At 47.0% G+C, this 25,809-nt stretch overlaps 1 protein-coding gene across 2 annotated transcripts in view; it reads right to left on the reverse strand.

Moving 5' to 3' along the window:
* The window catches only part of trim66 (tripartite motif containing 66), a 509,536-nt gene that overhangs the window by 179,701 nt on the left and 304,026 nt on the right, over positions 1-25,809 (reverse strand). For both annotated transcript variants that reach the window (XM_072466467.1, XM_072466466.1), the window contains one exon: positions 3,062-3,165. In XM_072466467.1, the coding sequence (XP_072322568.1) occupies positions 3,062-3,165 (104 nt within the window). The remainder of the gene's footprint in view (positions 1-3,061; positions 3,166-25,809) is intronic.

Below are 25,809 nucleotides of genomic sequence, written 5' to 3' on the forward strand. Positions count from 1 at the left end.
TTGCCAACTTTATTGCTGCTTTGGCTTCCTACCACCAAACCAACCAAAGATCCTATTAGATGCAATCACTTGGGTGCAAAGTTTCTAGATGAAGCTGAAAGATGAGAAGAAATATGTTGCAAAGTAATACTCAATTTTCCTTTTGCTCATAGAAGTACTGAAATAAAGTGAACCCTGCGTAGTGCATGAAAACCATAACTAACTTTGCTTAATCCAGATTCATATCACAAATTTTGCTAGAAAGAGGACAGTAATTCAGTACAAGTAGAAAGTTAGAGATGAGGCTCTGCACACTATCAAGAAAGTAATTCAAAACAACAGTCACATTATAGCAATTACAGAAATTAAAGATACTAGGGGCCAAAGGTTAGCAAAATGTCTTTGAAATTTGTAAATAATGTGGTCGCATAGCATTAATCTGTTCGCAATCATTGGCTATAATTCCGCAAGACAAGGGCAAGAATTGCCCGACCGATGAGTGATTTTGGGCAAGATAGTGTCAGATAAGTACAATGTTGGGAAATGTGAAATCATCCACTTTGGTAGGGAAAATTATAAAGCAGAATGATTTAAATGTAAAATGCAAATACATTTTGATATGTCGGGGATTTGGGGTTCCTTGCACAAGAATCAAAGTTAATGTGCAGATGCAATAAGATATTCAGAAGACAAATGGTATATTAGCCTTCATTGCAAAGTGGTTAGTCTTTAAAAAGGAAGTTTTGCTGCAATTATATTGGGCTTTGGCAAGACCACACCTGGAAGTACTGTGAACAGTTTTTGGTCTCCTTAAGATATGCAGACCTTGCAGGGGTCCTTTGCAGGGTTGCAATGAGAATTTACTAGATTGATTTCGGAATGAAATTGCTGCTCCATGAGGATTAAGTAGGATGGGTTTATATTTTCTGGAGTTTAGAAGGAGAAATTATCTTATTGAAACATAAAATTCTTAGAGGGTTCGATAAGATAGATGCTAAGCAGAGGTTTTGCCTGGTTGAAAATAATAGATATACAATCACCAGGGAGTTGGTCATATAGGAGTGAAATGAAGATAAGTTTTTTTTACTCAGAGTTGTGAATTTTGGATTTTCTACCCACAAGAACTCTTCATGCTCCATTGAGAATGGAGATCAACAGTTTTTTGGGCACGGAGGGCATCAAGGAATACTAGGATAGAGCAGGAAAGTGGAGTTGATGTAGAAGTTCAACCGTGATCTTACTGAATGGTGGAGCAGGCTCGAGGGGCCGCCATATGGTTAATACACCTTTTATTTCTTATGTTCTTATATTGGAAAACTACTTTTGGTGCTGGCTGCAGTGCAGGAAAAGTGTGTGCAACATGACTCAAGTACAGAATGCAAGATGGTTCAGACAAGTTGTTTGCTTAATTTTAAATAAACAAAATTAAATTAAAAAGCCCATTTGTAGTACAAATAATTCTAAACACCAATATAAGTTCACTTTCGGAAATCTATCTTCTTGGTTACAACAAGCACATCCAGTTTAATTAACTGAACTAAGGCCTGGATCATCTTGTAAACTTTTAGTAGTTATGACACCACTCCCAGTACAATCATTATGCTGAACATATACAGGAACCAATATGATGCTATCAGTTCTGAACAACAATGTTACTATGCCAGAATGTTTACTCTTATTCACTTGTTGAGGTAAGGGGGTTAGAGAGGTTAGACTAGTTTTGTAATTATGATATTACACTAGTCATTTTAACAGTCAGCTGTTTCTTTCCACTCCAGTCAATATAAAATATAATTCAGTGGAAGGGAATGCAAATGTTATCCTAAAATGGTTTACCCTAAATTGTTAGAATAATCTCAATCTTGCTCACTATAAAAATGGCTATCACAACATTTTGAAATCAAATATATACATATCTGAACACCAGAACAAAAACAGAGTGAGAAATTCATTTTTTCTTTTATTTGTTCGTGGTATGTGGTCATTTCTTGCTAGGTTAGCATTTATTATTCATTCCCAAATGCTTTTGAGAAGGTAAGATGAGCTACCTTCTTGAACCACTGCAGTCCACGTAGGCACATACATCTACAATGCTGTTAGGAAGTTCCATGATTTTGATATTATAGTCTTAAGTGTGAAGAAGTGAGGATGATGCATGTCATGCTGGGAAACTTGCAGCTGGTGTTTGCATGTACCTGCTGACCTTGTTCTTCTAGGTGGTGGAAGGTGCTGTCAGATGAGCCTTGGCAAAGTGCTACAGTGTATCCTGTGCATGATACACTGAGCACAGTGGTTGGTTGGATGTCAAGCAAGAAGGCTGCTTTGTCCTGGATGCTGTTGATCTTTCTGACTGTTACCTCATGAGCACACAGAACAATCCTGGCTCAAAGATGAATGTGGAGTATCACGCAGAATTGCATTCCTTCTAAAATAATATGAGTAGCTGACACCCGTCAAACTGAACAGGCAACGCACCTGACCGAAGTGTTGAATTTTAGGCTGCCAGGTACACCTTTCCAAGGAGTGCTTTGTTGTCAGGGAGGAGCATCCTGTTTCTCTTGGCTCCACATCAATTTAAAAAAATTAATTTCACCTTTCTTGATAGCATCTGCAGGCTGAAATGTATTCACGTCCAGAAAACGGAGCAGGAAAGGCTAGATAGCTGCTCCATCTTAACATCAATTTTACATTGCAACTTTGGGTTAAACAATTTTCAGGTATCCTTGGTGTCCCCCAAAATTGCGGGTCATCATTCGTCTAAGACGAGTGTAACAAGTGCCAATTTCTACTCATAATATATGTTCTATGAACTAAATTGCCATTTCAAATAGGACCAATAAGCAGCTTCTCCTCTACTTTGGAAGTTGTACAGAGAAAATGTGAAATACATTTTATGAAATATGTACAAAAACCTGAATTATGGTTACACCAAAGATGCACTTAAGCACAGTCTATACAAAGATGATCTAGTGAACTGATTAATCTTGCAGATTAGACACAATATCAGTAGTACACTGAACAATTGCTAAATTTTAGTTACAAAACTGAAATACAGATTACTCAATATTTGTATTGTGCTTACCTTTTCCATCTTTTGAATTACTTGGGGATAGTCTCTGATGAAGACGTTCTCCACTACATCGCTTGTGAAACACGTCTGCCTGCAAGCAGGGCAACAGATAATGCCTGAGGTAGCCAGAACAGCAAAAAACATCAAATCAACAACAGGAAATGAGATTAACCACACATACAGCAGTAACAAATTCAGTTTAATTTCTTAATGAAAAAAATGACCATTTCCAAAAAGGAAGTTAATTTGCAATGCAGTGTCACAAATTTGTATCTAGGAAAATAATTTGATGTAATATTCATTTTGATTGTATGTATTCAAGCCGCACATAAAACCTGTAAAAAAAAAAAAAAAAATCCATTTTATGACCTTAGTCACCTTCCCATGCAGTTTGCTACAGATGTATTAATTGAAGGTAAAATTTTCTGGTGGCAAACTGCCCCCAATAGACAGACAGAACACAAAGAGAGACAAAGGCAAAATAGTGTGGAGGCTGGAAACTTGAAATAAAAACAGAAAATGTTGGATATATTTGCGGAGAGAGAAATAGAGTTAATTGTTTCAGGTCAAAACCATCCCATCAGAACTGGGTAAATGCTAGAAATACAATAGGTTTTTAAGTGAAAGGGGAGAGGTGTTGAAAAGAGAACAAAAGTGAAGGCCTGTGATAGGGTGGAAGGCAGGAGAGATTAAAAGCCAAAATATTGTGTTCGTGATGGGGTCCATTGGCTGAGTAACTGGTGAGAACACTGCGTCGCTCATCTCTGAGAGGCCAGGCATAATTACCAGGCAATCAGACACTTACCTGGACAGCTTTGGGCCTCTCACACAATCAAACCACCACTGGAGTGGATATCCTCACTAGCTGCCATCCGATCTCCCCACAAGGGTTTGCTGGATGGTCTCCCTGCATGGCGAGTCCCCCACTCGCTGAATACCAATGGCGGTGCGATGAGACATTTAAGTGACGACATAATTGCCTCGCAATTACCCTCTGGGTAGAATGGCCATCCGCCACATTTCCCACCTCAAACCTTCCTGCTCTATCAAATACACGTGCCCCCCAAAACCCCCTCACCACCCCACTCATGAACCTACGTCTGGGCGGGCGGGGGGGGGGGGGGGGGTGAAAAGGTTTGGTGGTCAAAGGGAATGGTAAAGGGGCAAGTAAAGAAACTAAGAAGGAGGTACGAGTGGCAGAGGATGAATAACTGTTGCCCAAGTAAAATAAAATCCTGTCACAAAAAAAGGAAACAAAATAGGGGCAGGCGGTCCAGTCTGAAAGTGAACTCAAATATTGTGTCCAGGAAGGTGCAAAGTATCATAATTAAAAAGATGAGGTGCTTTTGGGTTGCTGCTGAGTTTGTGGCAAGCTTTATTGAAAGGAAACTGGGGACAAAGAGGTCAGTAGGGGAGCAAGGTGCAGGATTACAACGATAGGCAACTGCAACTTCGGGGGTCATGTTTATAGTCTGAACAGAGGTGTTCCACAAAGCATCACCCAATCTGCATATCCGCTCCCCAACGGCAGAAATAGTGTTGGGTGATTTAAGAACAGTCGCAATGGACACTGAGAAACTGGGAGACTGGAATGGAAACCTTACAGGAAGCAAGACGTCAAGAATTATAATGAAGGTAGCTGCAGGAGTCAGTGGATTTATAGTGAATATTTGTTGATATCCTCAGGATAGGGGACATAAGTCAAGGAAGGGAAGATGCGGGCAGCACAGTGGCGCAGTGGTAGCACTGCAGTCTCACGGCGCCGAGGTCCCAGGTTCGATCCCGGCTCTGGGTCACTGTCGTGTGGAATTTGCACACTCTCCCAGTGTTTGCATGGGTTTCGCCCCCTGAACCCAAAGATGTGCAAGGTAGGTGGGTTGAACACACTAAATTGCCCCTTAATTGGAAAAAATGAATTGGGTACTCTAAATTTATTTTTAAAAAAGAAGGGAAGAGTCAGAGATGGCCCATGTGAAGATGAGAAGGGTGGAAAATTTGATGCGATTTTCCAGTTCAGGGCGAGAGCAATAACAGCAATGATGCAATATCAAAGTACCAGAAAATGAGATGAGGAATGTTCCACCTATCCCATAAAAAGGCAGGCGTAGCTTGGACTGTGGAGATGAGCAAGAGAGGTCCAGATAAAGAGAGAACACTGGAGATGGGCAAAAATGCTATGTGGGGGAGGGGTGATGGAGAAAGATTGCTAGCCAAAGAAGAAATCAGTTTCATGCCAAGCTCAAAATTCATTGAAGTGAGGGTGTTAGGGGACGAAACTGAAAGCATTTGCTGAAGGCAGAAATTTACAGACAGAGAAGGGAAGCTCAGAGAGTATCACAAAAAGATGAGATTAGAAGGGATGGGGTCAGAGGGAAGTGAAAGAAAGGTCTGGAGGGGCCTTGATATCCATGAGTGGCTGATATTGTGATCCTTTGCATCTCAAAAGGAAAGATGCTTTTTGACCAACCGCGAGATGAGACAAAGGATGAAATGAAACTTTTGAACCAGGCCAGATTTGAAATAGGGTGAGTCAGTGCCTGTGCCATTGAAAACAGAGGTTGAGAGTTTGTATATGGCAGCATATGGAATTCGGTGTGGATTTCCAGATGCAGCAAGAACTTGAGGAGAACTTAATGTCTAAGAGACATCTGTAATCATGGGTGGATCCGAAACACTCGACGGAATTTCATTTGGAACCTAAATGGAATGTCAAAACCAGGGTCAGTTGCTGAGCAAGATTATGTTGACATGAAAGCAACTTTTGGTAGATCTAATCAAATGTGAGAAAGGAGATAGAAAGAAATAAAGATGAACAAGGTTTTAAAAAAATGGAAATCACCCATCAGAGAGTAGAGTAGAATTTTTCAAGGTAGGTGTTCAAATGATAGTGAATCAAATCCTAATTTTAAAAATACCGTTGGAAAGCTGAAACAGAAACAAAATGCTAAAGAGACAGAGAAAGAGAAAATGAATGAACATTTTTGGGATAAATGGGTAATTTTCAGGGTGACAAACTAACTAGGGGAGTGCCACAGAGATCATTGCTGGGGCCTCAACTATTTACAATTTATATTGATGACTTAGATGAAGATTGGTAAACAAATTTGCTAACAATACAAAGGTAGGAAGGAGAACAAGCTGAGGAGGAAAACGTCTGCAAAAAAGATATAGATAGGTTATGTTTTGGCAGATGGAGCAGAAATGTGGGAAAATGTGAGTTTGTCCACTTTGCTGAAAAGAATTGAAAAACAAAATATAATTTAAATGGAGAAAGACTGCAGAATACTGAAGTGCAGAGGGATCTGACTGTCCTTGTTTAGGAATCACAAAATGGTAAATGGAATGTTGGCATTTATTGCAAGACAGAGTATAAAAGTGAGAAAATCTTGTTATAGTTGTGCAGGACATGGAGGAGACCATACCTGGAGTACTGTTCTGATCTCCTTACTGAAGTACTTAGTTGTTCAGAGAAGGTTTGCTAGGTTGATTCCTGGTATGAAGGGGTTGCCTTTTGAGAAAAGATTAAACCTTTATTCACTGAAATTTTGAAGAATGCTAGGCAGTTTTGGTGAAACATGAGATTCTGAGGGGGCTTGACAGGGTAAATGCTGAGAAGATGATTCCCCTCATGGAGGAATTCAAAACTGGGGCTAGAGAATTCACATTAAAGGGTCAAAGTTTAAGTCAAAGATGAGGAGGGTTTTTCTTTCAGAGGGTCGTTAATCTTTGGAATTCTCTACCCAAAGAGCAGTGGAAGCTGGGTCATAGAATAAGCTGGTTAGATTTTTGATCTAATCAAGACAAGGGTTATTTGTACAGGCAGGAAGACCACCATCAAATTAGCCATGATCTTATTGAATGGTGGAGCAGGGTCAAAGTTTCAAATGGCTAACTCCTGTTCCTATTTAACCTCTAGTGATTTCGACATTTTATGAATTTAGAGAAGGACAAACAAGAAAAATATTTAGGAAAAGTGCCAGCATGACTCTAGTCTCAGATTTCTGCTAACGGAAGGCGGTGAGTCGTGGCCTGGCTATGAGAGAGGCTATGGCCGGGATTCTCCGAGCCCGCGCCGGGTCGGAGAATCGGCGTTGACGGCAAAAATTCCCACCACGCCGCTTCGACGGCGGGACGCGATTCTCCGCGTGAGTCGGACGGGCGCGGCCGATGAGGCGCCGGTCGTAGGTCCCCCGCAGCGCTTCTCCGTGGTCGACTGGCCGAGTTCCCCCGGCGTGGTTCACATATGGTATCACCCGGTGGGAGCTCGGACCCGCGCCGTCCTGTTGGGGGGGCTGGGGGATCAGACTCCGAGGGGGGCCTCCACGACGGCCAGGCCCGCAATAGGGGCTACCAATCGGTGGGCACGCGCAATCTGGGGGGGGGGGGGGGGGGGGGGGGGAGGGGGGAAGAGACTACCTTTTTCCCCGCGGGCCCGCTACGCCATGTTGCGCGGCGCCGGCGTGGAAACAGCCACCGCGCGCATGCGCCAGCGCGGAATTGGCCACCACACACATGCGTTGTCCCACGCCTGCAGTGCTGGCTCCCTGTGGGCAACTGAATCGCTGGGCCAAGAGGTCCGTTGACCCCGGCGTGAAACACTCCGGTGTTTATGCCGGCGTCAACACTTAGCCGGGATTTTGGAGAATCCCAGCCTACATACTTGCCTGTAAGAGGGCAGCTTCAATCGCCCTCAGGATGGTCAACACTACCAAGGACAAAACAATCCACTTAACCAGCATCCCACCAATTGACTAGCCACTCTCTCCACCATCAGTGTACCATGGTCTCCACCATCAGTGTATCATGGCTGCAATTTGTACTATCTACAAGATGCACAACAGCAACCCGCTAATGCTTCTTCAGCAGCACCGCCCAAATCCACGATTTCTACCATTTAGAAGGCCAAGAGCAGCACGTACTTGCTGAGAACTTCATTACCTTCAAGTTCCCTTCCAAGACACACATCCAAACATGCATTGCTATTCCTTCATTGTCGTTAGATCAAAATCCAGGAACTTCTAACTTAATTGCAATGTAGGAGTACTAATATTGCTAAAGGCCTTACAAGAAATAGACTTCTCAAGGGAGGCTAGAGAGGAAACACTCCCACAGTGCATTGGGGCTGGGGGCTTTAGAGATCAGGACGCTATTTATAAATAGCTATACTGAGGAGTCCGGCAAGTAGAGCTCCTCAATGTACAAAATGGGGCTGTGTGAGGCCTTGGGTTCCCCGCTGAGGTCCCTTATTTAATGCGAGTGGTGTTGTCATAGAATCACAGGATTTACAGTGCAGGAGGCCATTCGGCCCATCGAGTCTGCACCGGCCCTTGGAAAGAACACCCTACTTAAGCCCATGCCTCCACCCTATTCCCGTAAACCAGTAACCCTACCTAATCTTTTTGGACACTAATGGCAATTTATCATGGCAATCCACCTAACCTGCACATCTTTAGACTATGGGAGGAAACCAGAGCACCCGGAGGAAACCCATGCAGACACGGGGAGAACGTGCAGACTCTGCACAGACAGTGACCCAAGCTGGGAATTGAACCTGGGACACTGATGCTGTGAACGAACTGTGCTAACCACTGTGCTACCATGCTGCCCCGTGTATAGCCACTCACTATGGGATTTTGTTCCCATTTAGTTGGGAAGTCCCATATTTTTAGGAAGGTCCAGTCAGAAGCATCCCCTTTCTAGTGCAAATTTAAAATGTGAGAGACGTAGTGCCACTTTGGGTCACTATATCGCCAAACCAATCGGTCATAAGTCAGTGTTCAATAATAATTCAGGAGTCTGCTGACTGAGCACCTCAACCAGCAGGTACAACACTTAAACTATATTCTATGATTGGCTTGTGTAGTTAATGATGACTCCACCTTACTTTAATACAATGCTCAATGCAGAGTTCCTGAAATAGAGAAAACTGTCAACTGAATTGGTACACAAAGACTAGCAGGCACTCAAATATGGTTTCTCACAAACATTGGTCAGCGGTTCTCAAACTGTGAGTTGAGACTCCAATTGGGGTTGCAGAAACAGCAAGAGAGGTTATGAACTTGCCACTCCTCCAAGACTGCCCCCTGCATTGGCACAAATGGCCAAGCTTCGCCCAGCCCTTGTCCTGCTTCCCCTGGACCATGGGTTCTTTTCCTCAGCTATTTCATGGAGTCTGAAGACCGAGCCCCAAGTATGAACCCAGCACGATGCCTCCACTGCTGAGCTGCACCTGCCTGAGCGCAACCCATCATCGTGGTGCTGCAGGACAACCTGAGCTCCAACATCAGTCACCTCAAAAACCCATACCTGAGCTGTTGCTTCTTCTGGGCCAAGGTCCACGAGGAGGAGTGGCTCAGATGAAATAATGGACTGATGAGTAAGTACTTTAAAAACACAAGTTTTCAGATTATCTGATCTGTAACTTTAATAATTTTGCACCAAATATTACAACGCTGCTTTATTGCTATTATGTTTTTGTTGGTGTCTGGTGTTCTGATCATTTTCATGTATTGAAATGGGGTCATACTGGAAAATAATTTGGGAGGGCCTGCCATGGATCTTTTTAATCTAAATTAGAAATGCTTAAAGATAATCTCAATATAAACTGGTGTACATTGATACAGTTTAGTGGTTTTAGCTGGTGCAATTCCAAACAGGTTTGACCCAGTTATAGTTTTGGACATTTTAATTTTATCTATACAAAGACCAGGAATCAAAATTCATTAAATCATTTTACTTTAAAAGACTCTCCAATTCTATTAATCATAAATGATCTTTTTCTGAAAATGAATACATAAAGTTAATTTTGGTTAATTTGAAGGTCTGCGGCTGCAAACACCTTGAAGGCCAATGGCTAGACACCAACTGAACTGTTAAGAATGCTATTTTACATAATCATGCACATTAATTTACTGTCAATCGTGAATTATACTATCAAATATAAAGTACAAAGGAATTATGCAAATTAAAACAGCTTTTAGTAATAGGTGGTTTATTTTCTGTTACTGGTAAATATACAAAAAGAGGATATCTAACTAAAATGCAAGCCAAATGTCAGAGAACTGCGGCCTCAGATTTTTGAAAGAGAAAGGTTTGCAATTAACAAGTCTCAAGGTGCGTAATTGAAGAATTTTTGTAATGCTGTCAAAGCTTTTTATCATACACTCATCAGGACAGATGCAAGAATTTGGAAGCAATAATTTGAATTTGGCATTCCTAATAAATGCAAGATGAAAAGCTTCAGCAAAAAAGTCTTTCAGCAGTACTCATGCTCTGTACTACCAAGTGACTATGTGACTAGAGGAATATTTATTGCATTGAGCAGCAAAACTATGGGACCAAAACAGTTGAGGATAGGTTACAAAATAAGTTCTTATTGTCCAGAGAACCAACCTTCCAGTTATAGCATTTACTTTTGGTGAATGAAGTCAGTGGTTTGACAGAGTCATCTGGACTCGAAACGTTAGCTCTTTTCTCTCCCTACAGATGCTGCCAGACTTGCTAAGATTTTCCAGCATTTTCTCTTTGGTTTTGCCTTACTCATTCTGCTAATCCATTGCAGCTGTTGTCACACTACAGATAAAGGCATATTCAATGTCTATCCTAAATTTCTTCTGACATCTCGTCTTGTCGTCTCAGCAGATCGTAAAATACTGTTCCATCCCATTAAATGTCTCCCATAACTCTGTAAAGTTCCCTTAAAGACTCCTGTTTCACAACAGAAGCGCCATCTCATTGAATCATCCCTCACAGCTTTGCTGTAACAGCAGGGTTCAGCCTTGCTCCCCTTGTCTGCACATTCTTATGAAGTTATGGGTACCTGAATTGTATTAAAATATCATGTGTGGCACAGCCAGGGCTTCAGTACAGTGAACTTGAGCACAAACTATTTGGCAACAATACACAGTATTCTACTTAAACACAAATTCTGGCATAAGGTTATCGATCTGAAGTATGTTTCCCACTCTCTCCACTGATGCCACCTGACCTGCACTTTTCAAGCACTTTTGTTTTTGTACCAGCATTCTATTTTCTTAGTTCAATCTAAATTCTTCAGATTTAAACTGAAAGAACAACAGGTTAAGAAACATTCTAAGGTCTCTTGCACTTCTGTCCTAACCATTGTAGCCATGTAAAATGGCTGCGTTCCGATTAATCTGGCCAAAACCCAGTTTAAAATGGCTAACCCGAAAGACTGCTGGGAAAAGCAGCCAAGAAGACACAAGCAGGCAGCTGCAGACAGGTTTGCAGCTTCAGCTCTGGGAACGTAGCCCAGATCTATACTCAGGGCTATCAACAGCCCATCAACCCAGGTATCCGCAGTTTCATTCAGGACTGTTTACACCAAATCTACTCAGACATCCACAGTTAAATCGGCTATCCCCGGGAACAATTGCAACATATTAACAATTGAATTCCGGGCCAGACCTGTCGGCACCTGCAGTGGCCGAAACAAAGACAGGTGAGCGACCACCCCCCGATCAAGGAATCGCCTCACCATTGGACACATCGACCCCAGAGACTGGGGACAGAATCCAATCACTTAAGACTCAGGGTCAAGGGCCGCCCCAGGAGGCAGGAAGCCCCTGGGCCCTATAAAAGTAAAGGTCCAAGTTCAGATCTCTCTCTCTCTCATCTTCGCCTGCTCGAGACCTTCGCAAGACCAGCCACCGGCCACTGTAAGTGTGAATCCAACGATCGCTATCCGGTAGAGACACCTAGCCACCGACCTGTAGCAGCCTTTTGAATCCCGCGGGCCAGATTTGATTGGAGAAGCCATTCGTTTCCCTGACCTGGTGGGCTCTTCCTAAGTTAAGTATTGGCCAGTAGTGATAGGTTTATTATATAAATAGTAGTATTAGGGTATTAATATTGCTTGTTGTATATAATAAATGACCGTTGTTTTAATCCTTACTAAGCGGTGTGCTGCGTTATTAATCATAACCTAAACTTGAACCACGTGGCGGTATCATAAAGATACCTGGCGACTCATGAGCAAAGGTGACCTAAACAGAGCAAATAGACTAAAGCTAAAAAGAGCAACACCAAGACGTTTACAAACCTTCTCCTTTTAGACTCCATAGAACCCCTACATCACAGAAGGAAGCCATTCGAGTATGCACCAAACCCCTGAAAGAGCACCCTATCTAGGCCCACTCCTCTGCCCTATCCCTGTAACTCCACGTAACCTGCACATCTTTGGGCACTAAGGGGCAATTTTGGCGTGACAAATCCACCTAACCTTTACTTTCAATATATGATTAAATGAAAATAGTCATACGCTGTAACCTAAAAAGAGAGAAGAATGGACCACGACCATCAGATTTCGGCAAAAGTGGAGTATAATATTCAGGTGAATACCATTTCAATCAAGCAATATAGGCTAGAATAATATGGATACCAAATACATAAAAGAGAATACATGTGTATATAATATAAATATATATACATATATTATATACACACACACACACACACACACACACATGTTCAAGAATGGATTTTTATTCCTTTCCAAATTTTCTTAAATTATGAATATTGTATCTAGCTGGATAATATAAAAAGACATGTTTGTGACAGAGATTTTACTTTGACATTCTCATATTATTGAAAGAGTATGACACTCAACCAGTGGTGCTTTGAGGCACACAGCAGGTAGCCAATTTACAGGTGATTGCAAATAATTTTCATTACCACCAGAATGATTAAGAATACAGCGGCAAATATTCATATTCAAATTGATTTGTTTTCTCAAACTTCAAGGAGCATGTTTAGTGTACTGAAAAGACTGGCCTTACTCAGATTTTGACAGGTTTCTTCAAGAGTGCTGTCGAGGGTAAATTTGGTCCAAAATAGGAGGCAAGACACCATGGGGGCAGTTCACCCTCAAAGGTTTACTATTTCTCTTTCCCTCCTTCCCCAGAGGAGAAGGCCCCGATTGATTAAAACTGTCAAGGCACAATCTTCTCGGAGCAGGTTATCTGGTCACGATTATACTATAGTTTGTAGGATTTTGCTGTGCTCCTTTCCCACACAACAGTGACTACATTTTAAGGGTGCGATCGAACCAAATTACAAGAGTCCCATGTCGAATGCGTGTAGCCAGGTGTTTCCCGGCACTCGTAACGCTGAGAAAGACGACACTATCGAACGAGACCCTGGTACAATCTGGGGCCCCGCCGAGACTGCACTTAGTCCTGTTTCCTGCACTGAGGAGCTCTGCTCACCAGAACTCCTCAGTGCAAGAGATCCAGAACGCCATTCTTAGATGGCACCCCAATCTCTTGACACACTCCCTCACCCCCGATGCGACCGCCAGACCCTCCAAAGCCCCAACTCACCGATAAGGGGGTCTCACGTCCCCCCTCCCCCCCACACCCCATCGCACAAAGGCAGAGAACCCCCAGGCCGAATTCCCAGCACCGGCACAATGCCAGCGCCACCTGGACAGTTGGCAGTGCCAGGCCGGCATCCAGTTAACAAAGCCAGGGTGCTAGGCTGGCAATGCCAAGGTGCCCAGGTGACACCCATAGTGTCAGGGTGCCACTCTGCCCAGAGGGAAACCACCGGAGGGCCTCTGATCCCCTGGGAGACCCCCGGGAGGGCCTCTGATCCCCTGGGAGACCCCCCCCCACCCACTCAAGTGCTGTTCCACCTGGTCCCGGTTTATGGGAGCCAGTACTGAACGGCACTCACCTAAGGTCTTAGAGGTGAAGGAATTAGATCCCAATGCCTCGGGGTAACCAACAATCCGCTGTTGAGTGCCCCAGCAGCCTATTACTCACCCATACCTATCATCACAGCTTCCGAAGTCAGATCGGCCTTCCTGAAAGTGAACCCTCGGAAGGCAAAGGGCCTGGACGGGATCCTTGGTCGTACACTCAGAGCCTGTGTGGACCAGCTGACAGAGGTGTTCGTGGACATCTTTAAACTGTCCCTACTCCACTCCGAGGTCCACACCTGCTTTAAGAAGACCACCATCATGCCGGTGCCAAAGAAGAGCCAGGCAACATGCCTCAATGACTACCGTCTGGTGGCCCTGACTTGAGTCATAATGAAATGCTTCGAGAGGTTGGTCATGAAGCGCATCGCTTCCATACTCCCAGAGCGCCTTGATCCACTGCAATTCGCATACCGCTGCAACCGGTCCACATCAGACACCATTTCCCTTGCCCTACACTCATCCCTAGAGCATCTCGACAACAAGGACTCCTACATCAGACTCCTATTTACTGACTACAGCTCCGCCTTCAACACCATAATCCCAGCCAAGCTCATATCAAAGCTCCAAAACCTAGGACTTGACTCCCCAATCTGCAACTGGATCCTCGACTTTCTGGCCCACAGACCACAATCAGTAAGAATGAACAACAACACCTCCTCCACAATATTCCTCAATACTGGGGCCCCGCAAGGCTGCGTACTTCACCCCCTACTCTGCTCCCTGTACACACAAGTTTGCTGACGATACAACCATAGTGGGCCGGATCTCGAATAACGATGAGTCTGAATGCAGGAGGGAGATAGAGAACCTAGTGGAGTGGTGCAGCGACAACAATCTCTCCCTCAATGCCAGCAAAACTAAAGACCTGGTCATTGACTTCAGGACGCAAAGCACTGTACACACCTTTGGCAGCATCAACGGGGCCGAGGTGGAGATGGTTAGCAGTTTCAAATTCCTAGGGGTGCACATCTCCAAAAATCAGTCCTGGTCCACCCATGTCGACGCTACCACCAAGAGAGCACAACAGCACCTATACTTCCTCAGGAAACTAAGGAAATTCAGCATGTCCACATTAACTCTTACCAACTTTTACAGATGCACCATAGAAAGCATCCTATCTGGCTGCATCACAGCCTGGTATGGCAACTGCTCGGCCCAGGACCGCAAGCAATTTCAGAGTCATGAACACAGCCCAGTCCATCACACGAACCTGCCTCTCATCTATTGACTCCAGCTACACCTCCCGCTGCCTGGGTAAAGCGGGCAGCATAATCAAAGACCCCTCCCACCCAGCTTACCCACTCTTCCAACTTCTTCCATTGGGCAGGAGATACAGAAATCTGAGAACACGCACGAACAGACTCAAAAACAGCTTCTTCCCCGCTGTTACCCGACTCCTAAATGACCCTCTTATGGTCTGACCTCATTAACACTACACCCCTGTATGCTTCATCCGATGCCGGTGCTTATGTAGTTACATTGTATACCTTGTGTTGCCCTATTATGTATTTTCTTTTATTCCCTTTTCTTCCCATGTACTTAACGATCTGTTGAGCTGAGGCACGATCAATTGAACAAAGACTAGAGTTGGATACAACTGAGGCTTTATTGCTCCAAGATGTGTGGCCTCCCACAGCAGCTGGCGAAATGGCTGCTGAATGGAGGACACGCATATTTATACTCCGCCTCCTGGGCCGAGCCAGCAGGCAAGGACTACCGGCGAACCTGTAGTACAGGTCCTACCTTACATCACCTAATACAGGTGCAACAGTGGTTTACCACATTAGCTGCACGCAGAAAAATACTTTTCACTGTACCTCGGTACACGTGACAATAAACAAATCCAATCCAATCCAATAGATCAGACGAGCTGCATAGAGTGAGACTAACTATTCACTCTAAAATGCAGATTTGCCAAACACTGATCCCGCCCACAATGGACAGGATCCAGATCGCAACATCTCGCGAGTTCCCATTTGATCTCGAGAGACATGGGGAGCCAGGTAAATCATGGAAGAGGCTTTCTCGACATTTACCAGCTGCGTTGTGCACCCGTTTCAGCAGGATGAGGCCAGTAGATCGCACCCTAAAAGTATATAGTTGGCTCCAAAAGGACTTTGGGATATCCTGTGATCATGAAAAGCAAGCTTTCTTTCTACAAAATTATCTTCCAGACACAGCCCAACACCTCTTGCATTTATTGCAACAAGTAACTAGATTGTAACCTGCTTCCCAAATGACATTTCTGCTTTCACGTCATTGTACACTTGAAACGATTATTGGCGTGAAAGCAATTTTAGAAACAACAAGCAAGAGCAAAAAAAACTATGAAAAATATGGAGGAGAGTTATGGAAAGGCATATTAAAATTATTAGGGTCAACTGTTCTTTATTTTCTAATTTTAATTCAAATAGCAATTGGAAACAAAATGAATTAAGTATTCAAAAATGTTTTTAAAATTAAATCAAAGAGGAATCCTAGCTGAAAACTCCCAAGTTAATTTCCTCAAATGATGTGTAAAACAGAAAGGCTTTGTCACCGGTTTTCTTCCAAACATCATCAATGTGACCTGTGGGTTTTCAATCATCCTTTCTTCCAGCATAACATGTAATGCGGCACCAACATTCCTCACCACTCTCCCAATTGTTAGCTGATTATAAATTACTTCATTCCATGCCCTGCAACTCTGGTATAACCTGTCTTCAAACAGATTTTAGCTTGAAGTGTGAACAAAATAATTGCTGGCTTAAATGTAAATCGTAGTCAGGATAGGAATAGATGGGGCGGCACGGATGCACAGTGGTTAGTACTGCTGTCTCACAGCTCCAGGGACCCGGGTTCAATTCCGGCCTTGGGTGACTGTCAGTGTGGAGCTTCCACTTTCTCCCCGTGTTTGCGTGGGGTTCCTCCTACAGTCCACATATGTGCAGGTTAGGTGAACTGGTCATGATAAATTGCCTCTCAGTGTCCAAAGAATGGTGGGGTTACTGGGTTACGGAGATAGGGTGGCGGCATGGGCATTAGTAGGGTGCTCTTTCAAGGGCCGGTGTAGTCTCTGAGGGCCAAATAGCCTCCTTCTGCACTGTAAATTCTATGATTCTATCCTTCATGAGATAATTTCCAGTGAGTGATCTCCAACGGGGTCAAGTTCCAAGGGGTTTTGAACACAGACCAGAGTCAGTTTCCATTATAAACCACGTTTATAATGCTGAGTATTCCACTTCTCATGAAAATATCTTAATGCTTCCATAGATGAATGGGTACTCCTCACTCTGGAAATTCAACTGAATTAGTACAGCACCAGTGCTCACTGATGGATATTTCACGAGGACTGCTGGACGAGGGCTGCACAGCTAAGTATTTCTGCATCAAAGATCACTGTCTTTTGGACAAAATCAGAACATCTGTTCTTGGGCCTACTGTTGCCAACTCATGGCTCCACTTCCTCCCACTGACACTATTTTAGATAGTGTACCATTGATAAAGCTAATGTCAAATTAAGTTAGGTGAATTTTGGGGTGGGGTGTGAGGTTGGTGGAGAGCTGTCCTCTACCTTAATGCCGCAAATCAGGTGGAATTGCTGTGCAGAATGAGGAGATAGTTAAGTGGGAATTAAATGTTCCCCGTAAGCTGCATGACCGCCCCAAGTATAAGATCACCAAGCAAAAATGCAGTCAGAGTGCCGGCACAAGTTTTTCTGCCAATGTTCTATTGTCCTACTTCTAATTGTCTGTCAGAAAGTCAAATGCCTCAAGGAACCCTCGCTGCCATCATGTTTGAAACCAGTCGTACCTGCACATGGGAGTTAACCTTTCACCTTGAACGGTTTTCTCTTCCACGTTGTTCTTCTAATACAGTACGCTGGCATGGTGCAACTTTGTCAAGCAAGCCTCTGCATGGCAGCACAAATGTGATGTTAAGCCTCAAGCTAACAATGCATTTTCTTCAAGCCTGCTCTGGTCATCTGTATGCTTAAGCGCATACTTATTTTTGTAGGCCACAAAGGAGTCCGATTCGAGTTGGTAAAAGAAAACTAAGTTTATAGCACAGCAATTACATTTACAATATACACTGGATCCCAACCGGGTATGCTCCGACGGTTCCATGCCTGGCCGACTTTTTGTATAGCTCAGTGATAAATGTCCTCGGGCTCCTTAACTGTGGAACTCGTATTCGGCAACACTCACGGGGAGACTGCTCCAAACCCTACAGGTATCATGCAGGTTATAACATCCTTTCACCACCTGCAGAGTAGGAGGGTGCCAGGCTCCCTTCACCCATGGCTGTGCTTCCTGCACTTGCGGGGCTGGATCAAGCGATGCATATCTGGAAGGCGAACGCTGCTTCTATTCAGAACACTGTGGTAGATGCACTGTCTGAGGCTGCTGCACTTGCTCCCCATCGGAGACTTCCTATGCCTGGGTCTCCATGTTGGAACCTGTATCTAAGATGAAAGGTTATCTATGAAGTCTCTGATTTTGCCATCTTGACCCTCTTGGGGTAATACTCGAGCCTCTACTGGCATCAGATTTGATTTGACTGTAATTTTCCTCTCCCAAGGAATTTTTCATAAACCCTTATGCGATCGACGTGCTTTTCATTTAAAAAAAATATATATATTTATTAAAGTTTTTTAACACAATTTTTCTCCCTTACAAACAATAACATCCCACCTCGTAACAAAAAAAAACGAGAAATCGCGCAGAGCAAGATATATACATGGCAAAATGATATATTTACACAGCTTTGTACACTGGCCCTCACCCGTACGTGCCAGTTTCCCCAACCCTTCATATTATCTCTTGCTCATCCACCCTCCCAGGCAGTCTCCCCCACCCCCCCCCCCCCCCCCCAAGGTTGCTGCTGCTGCTGACCGACCTTCCTCCAACACTCCGCAAGATAGTCTAGGAACGGTTGCCACCGCCTGTAGAACCCCTGCGCAGACCCTCTCAAGGCAAACTTAATCCTCTCCAACTTTATGAACCCAGCCATATCATTTATCCAGGCCTCCAGGCTGGGGGGCATCGCCTCCTTCCACATTAGCAAGATCCTTCGCCGGGCTACTAGGGACGCAAAGGCCAGAATGACAGCCTCTTTCACCTCCTGCACTCCCGGTTCGTCCACTACTCCAAATATTGCTAACCCCCAGCTTGACTTGACCTGGACTTTCACCACCTGAGATATTGCTCCCGCCACTCCTCTCCAGAACGCCTCCAGTGCCGGGCATGACCAAAGCATATGGACATGGTTCGCCGGGCTCCCTGAGCACCTTCCACATCTGTCCTCTACCCCAAAGAACCTACTCAACCTCGCCCCCGTCAAGTGCGCTCTCTGGACCACCTTAAATTGTATCAGGCTGAGCCTGGCACACGAGGAGGAAGAATTAACCCTACCTAGGGCATCAGCCCACAGACCTTCCTCGATCTCCTCCCCCAGCTCCTCCTCCCATTTACCCTTCAACTCTTCTACCAGCGCTTCCCCCTCTTCTTTCAACTCCTGGTGTATTTCCGACACCTTGCCCTCCCCCAACCCATACACCCGAGATCACCCTATCTTGAACTTCTTGTGCCGGGAGCAACGGGAATTCCCTCACCTGTCTCCTCACAAATGCCCTCACCTGCATATATCTGAAGGCATTTTCTGGGGGTAACTCTAACTTCTCCTCCAGTGCCCCTAGGCTCGCAAACGTCCCGTCGATGAACAGGCCCCCCATTCTTCCAATCCCCGCCCGATGCCAGCTCTGGAATCCCCCGTCCATCTTCCCCGGGACAAACCGGTGGTTACCCCTGATCAGGGACCACACCGATGCTCCCATTGCACCCCGGTGCGGTCTCCACTGGCCCCAGATCCTTAGCGTTGCCGCCACCACCGGGCTCGTGGTATACTTTGTCGGCGAGAGCGGTAGCGGTGCAGTCACCAACGCCCCCAGGCTCGTTCCTTTACAGGACGCCATCTCATTCCTCTTCCATGCCGCCCCCTCTCCCTCCTAACCCATTTGTGGATCATCGCCACATTTGCTGCCCAGTAGTAGCTCCCCAGGTTTGGCAGCGCCAACCCTCCTCGGTCCCTACTGCGTTCCAGGAACCCTCTCCTTACTCTCGGGGTCTTATTCGCCCACACAAACCCCATAATACTCCTGCCTACTCTCTTAAAAAAGGCCTTAGTGATCACGATGGGAAGGCACTGAAACACAAACAGAAACCTCGGAAGGAACACCATTTTGACCGACTGCACTCTACCCACCAGCGAGAGCGGTAACATGTCCCATCTTTTGAAATCCTCCTCCATTTGCTCCACCAACCTCGTCAGATTCAGTTTATGTAGGGTCCCCCAACTCCTGGCTATCTGGATCCCCAGATACCGAAAGCTCCCCTCCGCCCTCCTCAGCGGTAGGTCCCCTATCCCTCTTTCTTGGTCCCCCGCCTGTAATACAAAGAGCTCACTCTTCCCTACATTGAGCTTATAGCCCGAAAACTCCCCAAACACCCTTAAAGTCTGCATGACCTCCACCAACCCCTCCATTGGATCCGCCACATACAGCAACAGGTCATCCGCATATAGCGACACCCGATGCTCTTCTCCCCCTCGGACCACCCCCCTCCATTTATTAGACTCCCTCAATGACATGGCCAATGGTTCGATCGCCAATGCGAACAACAGGGGGGACAGGGGGCACCCCTGCATCGTCCCTCGGTACAGTCGGAGGTACTCTGACCTCCGCCGGTTCGTCACTACACTCGCCACCGGGGCTCTGTAAAGGAGCTTAACCCAATTGATAAACCCTACCCCGAACACAAACCTACGCAGCACCTCCTAGAGGTACTCCCACTCTACTCGGTCAAAGGCCTTCTCCGCGTCCATAGCTGCCACTATCTCCGCCTCTCCCTCCTCCGATGGCATCATTATCACGTTTAAGAGCCGCCGCACATTGGTGTATAGTTGCCTGCCCTTTACAAATCCCGTCTGGTCCTCGTGGATTACCCCCGGGACACAGTCCTCGATCCTCGTGGCCAGCACTTTTGCCAGCAACTTTGCATCCACATTGAGGAGCGAGATCGGCCTGTACGATCCACATTGCAGTGGGTCCTTGTCCCGCTTTAGGATCAAAGAAATTGTCGCTTCTGACATTGTCAGGGGCAGGGTCCCCTCCTCTCTTGCCTCATTAAAGGTTCTCACCAGTAGCGGGGCCAACAGATCTGCGTACTTCCTGTAGAACTCCACCGGGAATCCGTCCGGTCCCTTCCCCGCCTGCATGCTCCCCAAACCCTTGCTCAGCTCCTCCAACACAATTGGTGCCCCAAAACCAGCCACCTCTTGCTCCTCCACCCGCGGGAATCTAGGCTGATCTAGGAATTGTCTCATCCCCTCTTCCCCCGCTGGGGGCTGGGATCTGTACAGCTCTTCATAAAACGCCTTGAATACCTTGTTTATTTTCGTCGCACTCCGAACCGTGGCTCTCCTTCCATCTTTGACTCCCCCTATTTCCCTCGGTGCCATCCTCTGACAGAGCTGGTGTGCCAGCATCCGACTAGCCTTTTCCCCATACTCATAGGTCGCCCCCTGCGCTTTCCTCCACTGTGCCTCCGCCTTCCCTGTGGTCAACAGGTCAAACTCCGTCTGGAGCCGTCGTCTTTCCCCAAGTAATCTTTCTTCCGGGGACTCTGCGTATCTCCTGTCCACTCTCAAAATCTCCCCCACTAACCTCTTCCTTTCCATACCCTCTGTCTTCTCCCTATGAGCCCTAATGGAAATTAGCTCTTCTCTGATCACCGCCTTCAACGCCTCCCATACCACCCCCACCCGCACCTCCCCTTTGTCGTTGGCCTCCAAGTGCCTTTCGATACACCCCCTCACCTTCCCACACACCACCTCGTCCACCAGCAGTCCCACATCCAGCCGCCACAACGGGCGTTGGTCCCTCTCCTCTCCCAGCTCCAGTTCCACCCAGTGCGGGGCATGGTCCGAAACAGCTACAGCCGAATACTCCGTCCCCTCCACCCTCGGGATGAGAGCCCTACCCAGAACAAATAAATCTATCCGGGAGTAGGCTTTGTGTACATGGGAGAAGAAAGAAAATTCCCTGGCCTGCGGCCTTGCAAACCACCATGGGTCCACTCCCCCCATCTGATCCATAAACCCCCTAAGTACCTTGGCCACCGCCGGCCTCTTTCCAGTCCTTGATTTGGAGCGGTCCAGTGCTGGATCCAACACTGTATTGAAGTCCCCTGCCGTTATCAGGCCTCCTATCTCCAGGTCCGGAATGCGCCCCAACATGCACTTCATGAATCCTGCATCATCCCAATTCGGGGTGTATACGTTTACCAACACTACCCACGTCCCTTGCAGCCTACCGCTCACCATTACATATCGCCCTCCATTGTCCGCTACAATAGTCTTGGCCTCAAATGACACCCGCTTTCCCACCAATATTGCCACCCCTCTATTCTTCGCGTCCAGTCCAGAGTGGAATACCTGTCCTACCCATCCCTTTCTTAGCCTGACCTGGTCCGCCACCTTCAGGTATGTCTCTTGGAGCATGGCCACGTCCGCCTTTAGTCCCTTTAAGTGCGCTAACACTCGAGCCCTCTTCACCGGCCCATTCAGGCTCCTCACATTCCACGTTATCAGCCGGATTGGAGGGGCTCTCACCCCCCCCCCCCCCCACGCCCCGCCGACTAGCCATCTCCTTTTCTGGACCAGTCCCGTGTCCACGCCTCTCTCACCCTCCAGTCCCCCAGAGGGGGGACCCCCATCCTGACCACCTCGTGTCCCATTCCCTTTCGGCCAGTGCAGCAGCAACCCTTTCCCACCCCCCCCCCTCTTTCCCGCTAGACCCCTGTCTAGCTATTCTGCTCCCCCCATGTCACTCCCGTAAGTCAGTTGACGCCTGCTGACCCCGGCTTCCCCCGCCGTCCCATTGACCTCCCCGCGTGGGAGTCTCCCAATGCATATGCATTCCTTCGTCCCCTTCCCGCCTTTCTTCCCGCACGCGGGAAAACACCCCGTGCTTTCCAAAGCCCGCTCCGCCCCCTATGGCGCAGCTCCTGTCGCGGCCTTGTCTTTCTCCCCCAGCCCATGTAACATTTCCTTCGCGTGATTGACCCCCTATATACAACAACCATCACACATCAAACCCCAAAACATCCCCCCCACCCTCAAACCCTCAGTTAGAGTCCAACTGTTCGGCTTGTACAAAGGTCCACGCCTCTTCAGGCGTTTTGAAGTAATAGTGTTGGCCCTTGTATGTGACCCACAGTCGCGCTGGCTGCAGCATTCCGAATTTCACTTCTTTCCGGTACAACGCCGCTTTGGCCCGGTTGAAACCCGATCTCCGCTTTGCAACCTCCGTGCTCCAGTCCGGGTATATTCGGATCTCTGCATTGTCCCACTTACTGCTCCGCTCCTTCTTGGCCCATCTCAGGACCCACTCTCTATCCGTGAACCGGTGAATCCTCACCGCCATCGCCCTTTGCGGCTCATTTGCCTGGGGCTTCTTCGCCAGCACCCGATGTGCCCCGTCCAACTCCAGCGGCCTCGAAGGGGCCTTCGTGCCCATCATCGCCTCAAGCATCGTGCTCGCGTATGCCCCGGCATCAGCCCCCTCCACTCCCTCAGGGAGACCCAGGATTCGCAGATTCTTTCTCCTCGACCTGTTCTCCAGGTCTTCGAGTCTTCCCGCCCATCTCTTGTGTAACGCCTCGTTCTGCTCCACTCTCACCGCCAGGCCCACGAGCCCGTCCTCGTTCTGACTGACTCTTTTCTGTACCTCCTGGATCTTAGCTTCGTGGGTCCTCTGGGATCCTGAGTCCTTCAATTGCCGAAAGCATAGGCGCCAACATCTCCTTGCCCATCTCCTCGCGCTGCTCCTCGAAGCAGCGCTTGATGAACTCCTGCAGCTCCCCTTTGTCCCTGGCCGCCGCCATAGCCGCAACCGGAAGTCGAGAGGGAATCCTTTTGGCAGTGTTCGCTTCACCAGTCTGCCCCAAAAAGTCTATGGAAACTCCTGAAAAAGGTCTGAGTCCGTTCCAGACGGGAGCTGCCGAATGCGCGACCTACTCCTCCATGGCCGCCACCAGAAGCCTCGTCCCTGCTTCTTCAATGGCCTTGGTAGATCTTTTCACAGTTGTTCCCTCTGCTGCTAGAATTCACCTTTGATAGAGTCAAGTCAGATTGCAGCTTTAAGCTTGCCCTTCCCCCGCCTGCATGCTGGAAGAGGTCTTTGTCTATTCCTGCAGCTCAAGCCAAATCTTTTACTGTTTCTGCCGGGTCTGGTAGCCAAAAGACATAACATTCCTGGGGAACACTGTCAGGGGAATGCTGCAGTCTTCTTCCCACACCGGGAAATGTCAAACAAATGCCGTGGGGGCCCTGTAAAAGAGCCCAAAAGCCAGTTCCAAGCGGGAGCTATCGAATATGCGACCTAGCTCTGCATAGCCGCACCCAGAAGTCAGACGTGCTTTTTCGTGACGCGACCCTATGCCTCAACTTGATAAGATACCAACCCGGTCTGGCTAGTGATTGTCCCGGAGATCCACTCAGTGCTGTCTGGTACAGTTTGGGCGGCGTGAGTGAGTGGGCAAATGAATGGTAGATGCAGTATAATTTTGACAAATGAGAGGCTAGCCACTTTGGTAACAAAATCAAGGTAGAGTATTATCTGAATGGCCATAAATTAGGAGAGGGAATGTGCAACGAGACCTGGGTGTCCTCGCACACCAGTCGTTGAAGGTAAGCATGCAGGTGCAGGAGGCGGTAAAGAAGGAAAATGGTATATTCACCTTCATAGCAAGAGGACTAGAGTGCAGGAGCAGGGATGTCTTGTTACAATCAAACGGGGCCTTGGTGAGGCCACATCTGGAATATTGTGTGCAGTTTTGGTCACTTTATCAGAGCAAGGATATTCTTGCTCGAAAGGGAGTGCAGTGAAGGTTTACCAGACTGATTCCTGGGATGGCAGGACAGACGTATGAGGAGAGATTGAGTTGGTTATGATTGTATTCGCTGGAGTGCAGAAGAGTGAGGAGGGGGGAAATCTCAGATATCTATAAAATTCTAACAGGACTAGACAGGGTAGATGCAAGAAGGATGTTCAAGATGTTGGTGGTGTCCAGAACCAGGGGTCACAGTCTAAGGAAACGGAGTAGACCATTTAGGACTAAGATGAAGAGAAATTTCTTCACCAAGAGAGTGGTCGACCTGTGGAATTTGCTATCACAGAAAGCATTTGATGCCAAAATACTGGTTTCAAGAAGCAGTTAGATGTAGCATTTGGGGCAAACGGAATCATAGGATATTAGGGGGGTGGGGGAAATGAGTTGAATGATCAGCCATGATCACAATGAATGGCAGAGCTTGCTCGAAGGACCGAATGGCCTCCGCCTGCTCCCATTTTCTATGCAAGTTGAATCATGATGGTGAAGAAAAAACAAGCCAAGTGGATAATGGGCATCCTGTAGATGCAGTTTATCTGGACTTCCAGAAGGCATTTGATAAGGTGCCGCACAAAAGGTTAATACACAAGGTAAGATCATATGGGATTAGGGGTAATTTATTAGCTTGATTAGATGACTGGCTAAACAACTGAAGGCAGAGAGTCGGGATAAATAGGGGGCCAGATTCTCCGCAGCCCCGAAAGCGGAACCCGAGAATCGGCGTTTCCGCAAATTACTCCGCGCAGCTGGAGGGCCATTGCCAGAGGTCTGCCCAACGATCCTCCACTCCCAGCCGGCCATGTTCCCGACGGCATGGTTCTAACCGCCTATTTTATGCCGTTCAGGAACCTCACGTGGCGGCTGCGGACTGGCCAGGCGGGGGGGCGGAATTGGGTACCGGGGGGGGGGGTGCCTTATGGGCAGCTGGGGCATAGATCGGGCTGGTCTGATGCAAGGGCGTGCGGCCGATCGGGGGTGCCTACATTTCGGAGCTGCCTCAGTGGTCAGAGTGCGCCATGATGCTCGGCACGTCCACTGGAGGCTGCCACCGTGCGCATGCGCGGACTCAAAACCAGAGGTGCGGGGGCCCGTATCCGCAGCTAAAG

The sequence above is a fragment of the Scyliorhinus torazame genome, chromosome 10 (assembly GCF_047496885.1).
Source record: "Scyliorhinus torazame isolate Kashiwa2021f chromosome 10, sScyTor2.1, whole genome shotgun sequence".
Taxonomy (NCBI): domain Eukaryota; kingdom Metazoa; phylum Chordata; class Chondrichthyes; order Carcharhiniformes; family Scyliorhinidae; genus Scyliorhinus; species Scyliorhinus torazame.